This window comes from Anas acuta, chromosome 3 (genome assembly GCF_963932015.1).
Source record: "Anas acuta chromosome 3, bAnaAcu1.1, whole genome shotgun sequence".
NCBI classification, from domain to species: Eukaryota; Metazoa; Chordata; class Aves; order Anseriformes; family Anatidae; genus Anas; species Anas acuta.
The window spans coordinates 95,770,035-95,782,899 of NC_088981.1; the positions used below are offsets into that span (position 1 = coordinate 95,770,035).

Below are 12,865 nucleotides of genomic sequence, written 5' to 3' on the forward strand. Positions count from 1 at the left end.
TAAAGTTGATATTTATGGAAATGAAGTTATTTTTTTCTTTCTTCTCTGTTAGAGTTAGCAAACATATTATATCAAAAAAAAAAAAAAAAAAAAAAAAAAAAACAACAATAATTTTATGCATAAATTTTGAAAGGAGGAAAACATTTAAGCTGTTCAACTTGCCAACAAGTTAGTATGTATTCTTTGACCTTCAATGATACTTATAGTAAATAAGAAACAATTTAATGCCTTAAGAGTGAAGAACTGATTTTGTCATGTTAGCATACCTGATGGATGCACTCAGTGATTATTCTGGCAATTGCAGTGTATGTCTTACCGGAATTAATTGGAGTTAGTGGTGAAGAACTGAAAGTCTCAGCTCAAGTAAAGGGAAAATGATATTAAAGTTTCATTCACCCTGCTTGGCAAGCAGAATGTTTTTCTTATTTTTTTGTTTGTATAGAGTGAAAAATAGGATTTAAGGAATATGTTAAAGTCAATATTAAATTATTTCATCTAAAAACCAGGACTTAGTTTATTCAGACTCCTTGAGGCAATAAGCACACTACTGTGGCCTTGATCTGTAAAGGATTTGAATTGATTAAACTATGGATATGTAGGATCTTTGCATGCTTTACTATTCATGTGTTCAAACTGTATGTCAGTTTGAACAGCAAATCTCCAAAGAATGTTGAAAATTTACTTCTTTAGTAGTTTCTGACTGAATGAATAAAAAAGTCTTAAGTTGCTTAAACTCCTCTGGTAATAGCAGATGAGGCAGATATTTCACTACAAGTCTATGAAGGTAACTGCTTAAGTTTTGAGTCTCTGTGTCTGTCACGTGATAGATTTTCAGGTGATGCTTTTATTAATGAACATATTGTATTTAAACATGAATTACAAACCAAAAAGTAAATTTCAGATGCAGAATTGCACAGGCTTGGAAAACCTTCAAGAATCTGGAATTCTGACACATGCCGGTATGGCATGTTAAATGGCATTCATCTGTTGTGCAATTGGAATGAGTGTCTATGCCAATGAACATCCACTTAGAGCATCACAGGAAGGATATACCTCTGAGAGTATCAGGCCAAATGAACAGTTTAAAATCAAAGCACTGAAGTGCTAGCCTCCAGTTGAGAATTTGTTTTGCAGTGCTGCAAAGGTGCTGATTACCTGCTTTCTATACTTTGCAGTAAGAATGTTGTTGTTGCATCTGTCTAAAAAAAGATGCACTGTTTGAGTATAGTTTGAGGTAGATCAGAAAACAATCACCTATGAATTACTTACTGTTGATTGTGTATGTACTTAGATGTGTTTTTAATGGAAAAATGTAAATGGCTGAAGCTCATAAAACATTTGAATACTATTAAAAGTGCCGTGTCTTGCCCAATCAGCTCAGCATGCAGAGCATGAGGACATGAACTGACAAGAATGATTATGTTAATTGTAATCAGCCTAATGCTTTTCATTAAAACTTAATTACCATTTAATCATGCGTAAAAGGACAAAAAAATGGAGTTCACTGTACAAAATTGACCTTTACTCTAGGGGTTAAATACATTTAAACTATGTATTACAAGCCAGGGATGTCAACCAACTCTTTCTTGTCATGATACAGAAAGTGAACACAAGAAGGGTATAGACATATTTAATACTTGTCTTCTATTTTCCAAAGAAACACAGTTACAAGCAGCAGAAAAAATCCTATCATTAGAAAGAAGTTTTCTAACCTGGTTTAATTTTGTCCTAAGTGTCTAAGGTAAATTTCTTTTTTTTTTTATATATATTTTTTTTTTCCTTCAGCTGTAAGTCTAGTTACAGTAATGCGCATTAAATTTCAAAATTCTAGACATCTAAGGGTCAATTATATGAATCCTACCATAAGGCTACAGAATCATAAAATCATAGAATATGAGTTGGAAGAGACCCACAAGGATCATCAAATTCAAATCCTGGCTCCACACAGGACCACTCCAAAATCAGACCATGTGTCTGAGAGCGTTGTCCAAACACTTCTTGAACTCCAGCAGGCTCAGTGCTGTGACCACTGCCCTGGGGAGCCTGTTGCAGTGCCTGACCACCCTCTCGGTGAAGAACCTTTTCCTAACACCCAGCATAACCCTCCCCTGTCCCAGCTACATGCTGTTTCCTCCAGTCCTTATAAAATCATAGAATGCAATAGGTTGTGATTAATTGCCTTGTCACAGGTATCTAGTTCTCTTTGAGGTGCTGTCTGATGGACACCCTGTCTGGTGTCCATCTGCCACTCAAAAGGTCAAAGGTCATAAGTCCTTGGTCATATCTTTCAGTCCTGTGCCTGTGCCCGTTACCTTGGTAAGACATCTCAAATGAGACTAGCCATCTATATTGAAGCAAATCAGTCTTGCTTAAACTCTAGACTTCTGAAAGCACTTGGATCCAATGCTCACACATTGCTTTTATTGACCTGGAGCTTTTTTCACTAAGAACTTATTTATCTAACCATACAATTTTTTTACCTGATATTAACAAGTACCAGTAGAAGTAGGAGATGATAGGAACACCACTGTCAGATTAGTCGTATTGCCATTCTTACAGGCTCAGCTTTATTTTAATAATACCTAACAGCGGTTGTTCTCCAACAGTTTAACAGAGTAAACATTCCTGAATTAATCATTCTGTTAACAACACAAATAGTCAGTTATGGCAATAAAAATAAAAAACCTCATACCAATCAGTCAATTAAAATAGTTATTTGGAAATTACTGTTTCTGATGTTGACACATTTGTTGATATCTTTCTTCCCCTGAAAAAGAGCTTAAGCATCAGTGGTTCTAATTTTGATAGCTCCTAATAATATTGTGTTTAATTTGACATCTATTTAAGCAATAATATCTGCTTATGTCCAGCTTGTAATTCCATTTGATCACTTGTCTGTTTACAGAAATTTTTATGGTAACTGTGTTACATATCTTGAACTGTCAGGGTACTCTTGCCTTGTAAATTGTTCATTTATTGCTGAGATAAATTTTAGTTACTACCCTAGTGAGTTGAGCAACTGTATTTAAGTACAAGCATTTCAATGACAAAATTTTCATTGCTAGGGTTCGTCATGAGAAGACAAAGGGATTTAGCACAAAAATACATTTTAACATAGATTTAAATGTGCATATATACTAATTTTTGAGTTCAAAGAAAATAAAATGCATTTAGACATCTCTTGTTAAAGTAGTTAAGCAGTTGGACACCCTTTTAAAGTCTGTAATCTAATCATACTCCATAGTTCAGTCTTTTGCTTTCTGTGGTGCTATAAATGTTGCATTACATGCCCACAATAACACAGTTTCATTAGCATGGAAAATAATTTGTATCCATCATCTAATCCATAGCCTGGGTAAGGTATTCTCAGCCTCATAAGAGGCAGCAGTTCTTCATTTGGTTCCTGTAGAACTATGCAGAAAATAAGCTTGTAGGTCACTTTGGTTACCTCCTTTAAACTTGTGATGTTTTGTACTTCGGACTTTGCAAAACAGGTCGAATTAACATCTGTGTTTCTTTTTTTGTTATGCTACTGAACAGTGCAAGACATTTATATTTAATATTGATTTGCAGTCACTAGTATGCACATTTACATATGTTGCATAAGATGCTTGTTAGAGACCAAACACTATTCTTTCACCTATGGAAGTGGTTGTTAGTCTGCAAATCCTATGTACAATGTCTCGGCTTTGATATGCCAAAATCCTTCTCAAATTTAATATGCGATCACTTGTGTCAAAACACATGAAGCTTCTGCATCACCTGCAGAATTACAAACCTAATTCTGGAGAAGTTTTAATTATTTTTATTACTACGTGGAGTACAAAAAATAGAGTCTGTGACAAAACACTGAAGCAAATGGCTTACCAGAGGCATGGTACAAACAGTATAGATGAAGGTGATGATTTTTTTTTTCTTGTACAGCAGATTACAGGCTAAACAAACTGATCAAAGATGAAGTGTCCTTCAGATGAAAGATAAATTAGGCACTGCTCTAACATATTAATCACAAGGCTACAAACACACAAATATATACAGTGGGTCATACTCTCAAAAACAGTATCCTATTGATTTTCAGTGAAGTTTTAAATTAACTGTAGAAAATGTAGTTTGGGGGCCAAATCCAAAACAAGATCCAAATTGGAATTCTGGAAGATTATTAAATTCAAAATAGAGAAGCTTTATGTAGTGGCTGCCGACATATGGAGGTCTGAAAACTCCCTAGGGACCTTTGTTTTTTTCCAGCTGCCTGTTCTTCTGGCACTTTCTGATTCTATTGACTGTGCACACAAAAGCACGTCCTCTGTTGAGGAGGTGAAACAGAGAGTAGGAGAGGAGAAATCTGTACAGAATGGGACTATAAATGTGGAGTATTGTGTAGTTTACTGCATATAACATGTGCAAGAACTCGAACACAGCAATTGAGTTATTCGCCAGTTAATGGAAGTCAAATCCCCCCTCTTGGTTTTGCCATTTTAGAATCAGAACCATTTAGGTTGGAAAATACCTTAATTTTTCTCAGTCATTTCTAAAACAGTCTACCTATGTAGCTTAGTTTTGACTATAGCATCCTTAAGTAATAAATGTAGTTGCTGCTTTCCCTGCTTTACGTCATATATGTTTTAATTTGACACTGTTTCCTATAGTGTTCTCCTGAAGAAACCGGCTACTCATGGGTTGGAGAGGTGTCCAGTATGCTGGATGAAGAGTTGTCTAGATAGCTGGGCTCAAAGAGTCATAGTGAATGGTACCCAATCCAGTGGCAGCTGTTTGCTGCCAGTGGTGTTCCACAGGGCAACTTCGTGGCCAGTTTTGCTGAACATTTTTTATCAATTATCTTTGATTTTATCAAAGACACGTAAGGGGAGCAGCTGCGGGAACTGGGTTTGTTTAGTCTTGAGGAAAAGAGGCTGAAGGGAGACCTCATCACACTCCCAAACTACCTGAAAGGAGGTTGTAGTAAGGTGGGTGTTGGTCTCTTCTCTCACGTGACAAGCGATAGAACACTAGGAAGGTTGTGCCAGGGGAGGCTTAGAGTGGATATCAGGAAGAATTTCTTCACAGAAAGAATGGTTAGGCATTTGAATAGTCCACCCAGGGAAGTGGTGGAGTCCTCATCTAGGACCATTACATACCTACATCATATAATATAAAATATAACAATATATATGAATATACATCATTAAATACCTAGAAGTATTTAAGAGATGTGTGGATGTGGCAAGGGACATAGTTTAGTGATGGGACACAGGTCAGCCCTAACATTTGGACTTTATGGAAGGTCTTTTTCAACCTATGATTCTGCAGTTCTAATTGTGTTCAGCTTCAAGTCTCTGAATTCCTCACATTTTTTACAATTTTATATGGCATTGTCACGTCACAGAATGAACATGCCATTTCCCATAAGTATGTATGGTGGATATTAATTGCATGGGTATATATTAGTATGTGGATCGAGAAGAAAAAAGCCTGTTATTAAATGAGATAGATAACAGAAGAGCTAGTGATTCTTAATGTCTGGATTACTTATTAAAGCATGTAACACCTATACTCTTTAGATATTTTCACAATACCAAGTAAAGTGAGAACAGATTTGTAATTTTCATGCAGTTACACTCCTGGGAATTTTGTGAAGTAAAACAACTTAGAAATGAGATGAAATGTTGAAAAGTTGACAGTCTGTCTAAATGTTCACTTTACTAGATGACACATCAGTGCTTAAATGTCTGATGTTTTGTTTAATTAGGATCAAGTGTACTTGGCATGATGAAAAGGTTGCTGTTTTCAAATACAGAAAATAACTTCTGAGGCTGCAGGAACAGAAGTGTAAAGAGTGTTTTGGTGCTTATTAAATGCCTGGTTATTTTTAAAATTTAGAACTTTCTATGTGAGAAATGGGGGCTAACAGTGAAAATAAATTTTAAAAGGCATCAGTTCTTCATGACTGGTACATACTTGACACGGTTGAACTGGGAATACTTGTTGATTGCTGAGGTATTATTTTGCATAACCTTTTAATGAAAAAATGAAGGTAGTTAAAGATTTCTTGAAAAAAAAAAAAAGCTAACTAATGAGATTGTCATATGCTTATATACTTGAAAGAATTTTGTTTCTTTAACAGATATGCGTTAGTGATCCAATTTTTTTTTTTTTTTTTGAGTTGTTGTTGTCTGTCAAACAGTAAATAACTTCTCTGAGGTCATGGTCATGCTTTCCTTCCCTTGTGGCCAAGTATACATTTAGTAAACTGCACTAATAAGGGATGTCAGGTAAATTGTCAGAGTGGTGCCTGGGGAGTGCTTACACAGTACTCATTAGCAGTAATAGCTATTACTTTAGTTCTTGAATTGATGCTTATAAATTCTGGTGGAAAAGTCTCACACTGACAAAAAATAAAAATAAAAATGCAACACCGCCATTGTCTTTTGCTTCATTTAGAAATAGGAATGATCTCAAGGTGCGTAAGGTGTGTTACTTTGGAGTGGAAACAAAGTCAAGAATAACAAATATTAAAATGATAAACAGAGTCCTGTATTTGTAATAAGTTAGTTATCATAATTCGTGAGTTTTAATATAGAGATGTTTTACAATTTCTGTGATTTGTCCAAGTAGCCACCTATTTGCTAGAGTACACATAAAACCATTTAAATAAGATTCACCTTTTCTTCTTTTTCAGTTTGTTTCTCATCTTGCTCATTAATTTTTCAACCTTTCTCTCTACTGCAAATTTAGAACACAGTTATACTAGAGCACATTGAAAACAAAATTATAGATAATTTCATTATTTCAGAAGATCACCTCAGGTCAATACAAATTAAGGCTTTATTGCAAGTATTTTTCAGTAAGATTTTTATTTTCTTATTGGGCCATTATCAATTGACATTTTTGATTTCAAAGGGCTAAAAACACAAAAAATATTTTTTTTTTCAGGTTAAAAAAAAAAAGATTTTTTCATTTGTACAATGTGGTAACTGTTTCAGTTTTTAAAATGTTTAATTGCTGTTGCTGTTTTTTTTTGTTTGTTTGTTTGTTTGTTTTGTAGTGGTCTTGGTGTGGAGGGAAGGAGTAAATGCAGCCATTAGTACAGGAAATAGATTCTTTGCACATTCTGGTTACAAAGGTTGCATTGTGGTAGTAGTTTGTTTTTTTTTTTTATCAGCAGCTTTTTTATCTTTTCTTCTGAGAATGAGTTAATAAATTATTTTAATGAAATAATAATGTTTACTGTAATTTAAACAGGAAAAAAAAAAAGGAAATAAAAAACAATCAAACAAATAAATAAACAGAGCAGGAAGCATGGACTGACTACTAACTTACATAATTTATAAGAGATATATTCTTTGATTCCTTGATTTTAAAAAGTGCTTTAAACCCTTTAAAAATGAAGAAAAAGAATTAATTTAATAGTGCAACCAAAGTAAATTCTAATTCTTTCCTAAAGAAAATTTGAGATGTAATGCAAGTTTAGAGGAAGACCACTAAATTTATGTGTCAGTGTGCAAATGTCCATGTGTGTACTACATTGTGGTCAGTGGAAATCTAGAGCTGGAATCCATTACCAGCAGACATATTCCTTTCTATTTCTCTTTCACTTGTTTTATAGGCCATATTTTTTTGGCACTGACTTTCAAGTTAATTCTAATAATAAAGATTCTCAATTTGTTCTCATTCCAGCATAAACAATTGGCAATGATTGTTACAGGAGACCAAACCTCGAAAAAATGACTGCCAATTCTCAGTGGCAGAAAACTGCCCAGAAACTATTTTTCGTTAGTGCTTCTGTGTTTATAATTTTGTTTGTGTTAATGTATTTGTTCATGTTGCAAAGAAAGCCTCAGTCTAATTCCAATTATATGGATACATATTACTATTGTGTAAAAGTCATAGCATTTCATTTGACTCTGTGTGTGTGTTTGCTTAAAGGAGTTCCAGAGATGAGAAAAAAAAATGTGAAAAAGAAAGGCCAAGATTTTTCTCAGTCATTTAATACTATATAATGAAGTTTGGAAGAGAGTTTGCACCTCTGTTTGTAGCAATAGAAGCCATTAATGAAGCATAATACATGTATAATTACATTTATGTCCCTAGTGTTTTTGACCTGTAATTTGTAGTACTTTCCTATAACTTGAGTGCTTGATGAGCTACATACTGCTCAAAATACTGAAAGACATAGCCACTGCTTTCCCAGAGTGTAGGAGAATGTACATCCAGATATGATGGGTAATTCTAATATTAGCTTATGAACCAATAAAGTAGTAAAAAACAGTTTTAACATGGCATGTACACTTTTAATAATTTTAATCATTTTATCTCTGAATTGTCCTTATTGGTCTGATAATCAGAACAAAATTACACCTTCTAAGGACATCAAATTTAGAGTTGAGGTGGCTGTGAATCAGTTTAAGAATTAATCAACTGTCTGATGTGTGAGCATGCATGAAAATATACCTAGTTTATATTAGAATAAATAAATAAATATTTTTTTGTTGATATTTCACAATTTTCAAGGATTGTACTTTCTGGTACAGAAGAGCAGAAGGATGTGGGGGAGTAGATTTTTAAAGTGTCTTTGATCTGGGTTCACAAAGTTTAAACTTAACTGAAAGAAGACGGTGAAAATGGTAGACGGTCTTACCTGTAGATGCCCACCAAAACCCATTGTGACACTAGGTTTTAGACCTACCTGCTCACAGGTGTGCTAAGTTCTTTATAAAGGACATGGGTGGGTGGAGCAATCTAGAGTACCATGGCTCTGTCCCCTCCCAGGTCCAATGGCAACAACTAATACATCGGTGTGTTATCAGCATTATTTTAAATCCAAAACACAGCAACAAAACAGCTACTAGGAGGAAAATTAACTCTATCCCAGCCAAAACAAGAACAAAAGCAAAATTTATATACAAACTCAAGTGATTGAACATATGAGTTGTTTTGCTTAGATTGAGTTTTAGCATACTCTGATAAAGTTGTTTCTTGCCCCTGGAAAGGGAAATACAGGGCTACATAAAACTGCTATTTGATTCATCCAGCTGGGCAAACATAGCATTTGCATGCTGAAGAATATTAAGACTACAAAACAATATTATTTACATTGTGTTACTTAGCATGTTGTGTAAAAAGGCATCAAAGTGCATAAAGAAATTTGCTTTGATAACAGGAACATTAAAATGAGAAAATGAGTTACTAGCTCTTTTGGTGTATTAAAAAATGAAAAGTAGCAGAAAAGCCTGTGTTTATTTCCTCTCAGGCCATATTTCATACTAAGAAAACTGGCAGGAAGCCAACATAATCATGATGTATCTCAGTGGGCAAATTCTCATAGAAAAAGAGAATCAAAAAGCATTCGTATGTTAACTAATAAGTAAATACTATTGCCTTGTTTGGAATGCACTTGTAAAAATATTGTGCTTTTAAGTAAAGATGTGTAATATCTACATCCTAAAGCTTTTATTTCATGATTCCCTAACAGCTTCTATTGCATCAACCTGTAATGATCCTGGGACACCGCAAAATGGCACTAGATATGGAGACAGCAGGGAGCCTGGGGATACAACCACCTTTCAATGTGACCCTGGCTATCAGCTTCAAGGACAAGCTAAAATTACATGTGTACAACTGAATAACCGATTCTTCTGGCAACCGGATCCTCCTACATGCATAGGTAATTAGCTGAAATGTTATTCTCTGTTTAAAATGAATACAGATCATATTTCTTGTTCAACTGGTGGGCATATGAGGCTAACGCTGGAGTAATGCTCTCCATAGAAACCAGTTATTTCATACTTCTGGTTACCACCAACAACCACATTCTTAATAATAACACTATTTTTGGATGTCGTTTTCTCACTTTATTCTTTAAACTTTATGAACATTTGAAATTAACAATGTCTGACAGAAACAATTAAAATAATTATTTAAAATTATTATTTTAATAATATTTGAATATTTAAAAAATATTAAAACATTAAAATAATATTTAAACAGCTGTAAGTTCACTTCTCTAAAGTTCAAGGTCTTGACTTTGCCCTTTGTCAGGCTCATATTACTTGAGATCACAAATTCAACCAGGGCATGTTTGTTACTGCCCAGACTGCCTCCAGTCTAAACCTCTTTCATGAGTTCATGCACACTGGTGAGCACCAGGTGCTCAACAACACTTCTTTGGTTGGTGTAATGCTTCTCCTCTTCCAGTATATAACAAATACTCCAGTTTCATAAAGATGGGATTAAGTAACAGCGACAATATACAGGAATTCCTATTCAGCTTAGTATTTTGTTCTTTTAGGAAGAGCTTTTCTTGTGCTTCTTTTGAATATGAAGAGAGCACATATTATTTTTGGAAAATACAAGTGGGAATGTTCAAATGTTTATTTACTCTTATTTAACAGCTAACAAACACTTGTAAATTTAACATGTTACCATATTCCCATTTCTTTTTACATTGTGACAGCTGCATGTGGAGGAAACCTGACAGGCCCAGCAGGAGTTATTTTATCACCTAACTATCCACAGGCATATCCTCCTGGGAAAGAATGTGACTGGAGAATAAAAGTAAACCCCGACTTTGTCATTGCCTTGATATTCAAAAGGTACAAGTTCTAGATGAATGTCTCTGTTTAATGGGATTTATTTTAAATGTCATTTCTCATCATCTGTTATTTCTTTAAGCTTCTAATTATATTTCATGGATGAGACGTGCAGTGTACCAATAATATGTGCTATATCATTGCTTCAAAATAACAGAAAAGTTTTAACGGAAAAAGAGAAGTGACAAGTTATATGTTACTTTTGATTTCAAATATATACCAGAGAAAAAAAAAAAAAAAAAAAAGAAAAAAAAAAGAAAAACAGTTAATTTTTAGAAATGCTTCATTTTCCTACACATGCTACATACAATTTGCTTAGAATGCATAGGTCCAGGAAAAAAAAAAAAAAAAAAAGGTAATATTTTAGTCTACTTAGTCAAGAAATAAAAGATGTTTCAATAATGTTGGCTCATTGTTTTGAAGAAATTTTATTTACTCAACATACCAGCATCAACCTATATTTGTTGTATACATTTTTAACACAAATTGAAGTTCATGTAGTCATATTCATGTGTTCAGTTTATCATTTCTATTTGAATCAGGCCTATATAATCATCTTGGCTGCTGTATGTATGGATGAAAGTGCACAACTTTTTCTTCCTTTGGTTCTGTATCCTGAACTTGATTGTTAAGCTAATGATGATGTTGCTGTCTGCTTCAGCAGTATGGAGATCAATTATGCTTCTTTTAGTAAAAGATAATGGGATGTTGATAATTTTGTTGTGTAAATTTTGCACCTTTTTTTTTTTTTTTGGAAAACACAGTTTTCTGTATTGGCTGACTTCTAATAAAATATTGCAATGACATAAATGAAATAATCAAACCTGAGAGACCTGAAAATTATATACTCAATAATACGAACATTCTGTTCTTTGGGTATTTCTTGAAGTAGCATTAGTTGCCCACTAATTACACATTTGAAAATACATGTACCTCATGATAAGCAGTATATGTCTTGGACTGCCTAAATAATCAGCTCAAATGCTTCATTTCAAGTAAGATGGAAGAAACTTAAGAGTTACTCAGTATTTCAATTTGTTTGCAAATTCTATTTTAGGGAATGCAACTTTGAGTAATGTGTTGGAATTTGCAGTTCATGCTGCAGTTCCAGTACATTTTACAAAAAAATGCAGTCTAGTAGCACACAGTGAGCATCCAAAGTCTTTCCTTATTTTGATGTTCTGATTTCAAGACAGAAATCTTCCTCAGAAATCTGAAATAAAAGATTATGCAGTTGCTTCCCAAGTTTTTGATGCTACCTTTCCCAAACTGTCTGATATTACAGAATATTCTTGGAATATTCTCATCCTTCTTATAGCTGATGGTGATATAGAGTATTTTAAACTCTAGGTTGTGGCATTGTTAATCTTGTAAATATTTTCAGAAAGCTGAAAAAATTTTTAATACATATTAATGATTTGGAATATCTTGTGTATAACAGTACCAACTGATATAATAGGAAGACAAACACAAATCTGACCGCCATACTTGCAACAAAGCAAAATACTTATTTTCTCTTTCATTTTACAAAGGCAATTAGAAAGAAAAATATCCACTCAATTCTGCTTTTTTAATTTAGTTTTACTTTTCAGATGTTTTTCTCAGTGTTTCTAATACTTCCTTTCTATCCACCTCTGTATACATTTACAGTATAAAAGCCCATATTTTTATCTTTATATTGTCTCAGAACTCATCTCAATTACCTTCCTCTGAAGGACAGCCTGTTTGTATTATATTCATAATTGTGTTGTATAAATATATACATGTCATAAAATATGTGGTTATGTGGTGACATAGGTGGTTTAGTGAGTGGTAAGGATATTAATTATTAATTGTAATTTATCATAATTCTATGATATAATTTGGGTATGAACAAAGACAAGCTCCAGGACAGAGATCTGTCCACATGAAAGCATCTTGTTTCTCAGGTGGTGAATTTCTGTTTATAATGGGTAGAGTTAGTATCATGTAGTTTAGCGAACTAAAAGCTTGACTTTTAATTTAAGCATGTTGTGATTCATCCCATCTTGAGAACAGTGTTTAAGATAGGTGGGAGCATATGCTTTGTTTTCATTTACTGTAGACAGAGCCTACACAATGGCCTTATAGTAGATCTTACATAAAGCTGAAGGTGTTTGTTTCGTTGGTAAGAACTCCATCTAAAGCTCGTAAATGCTAATGTTTTAAAATACTTTCATTTCTGGAGAAGAAAATGTGTAAGGCAGAAAATTGGCAGCCACAGTCATAGTCACGTTTAATTCATGAAAAAGAAATTAAGA

General features: G+C 33.7%; 1 protein-coding gene across 2 annotated transcripts in view; it reads left to right on the forward strand.

Moving 5' to 3' along the window:
- Window positions 1-12,865, forward strand: part of CSMD1 (CUB and Sushi multiple domains 1) — a 1,153,949-nt gene that overhangs the window by 949,282 nt on the left and 191,802 nt on the right. For both annotated transcript variants that reach the window (XM_068678424.1, XM_068678425.1), the window contains exons 27-28: window positions 9,470-9,661; window positions 10,451-10,589. In XM_068678424.1, coding sequence (XP_068534525.1) covers window positions 9,470-9,661; window positions 10,451-10,589 — 331 coding nt within the window. The remainder of the gene's footprint in view (window positions 1-9,469; window positions 9,662-10,450; window positions 10,590-12,865) is intronic.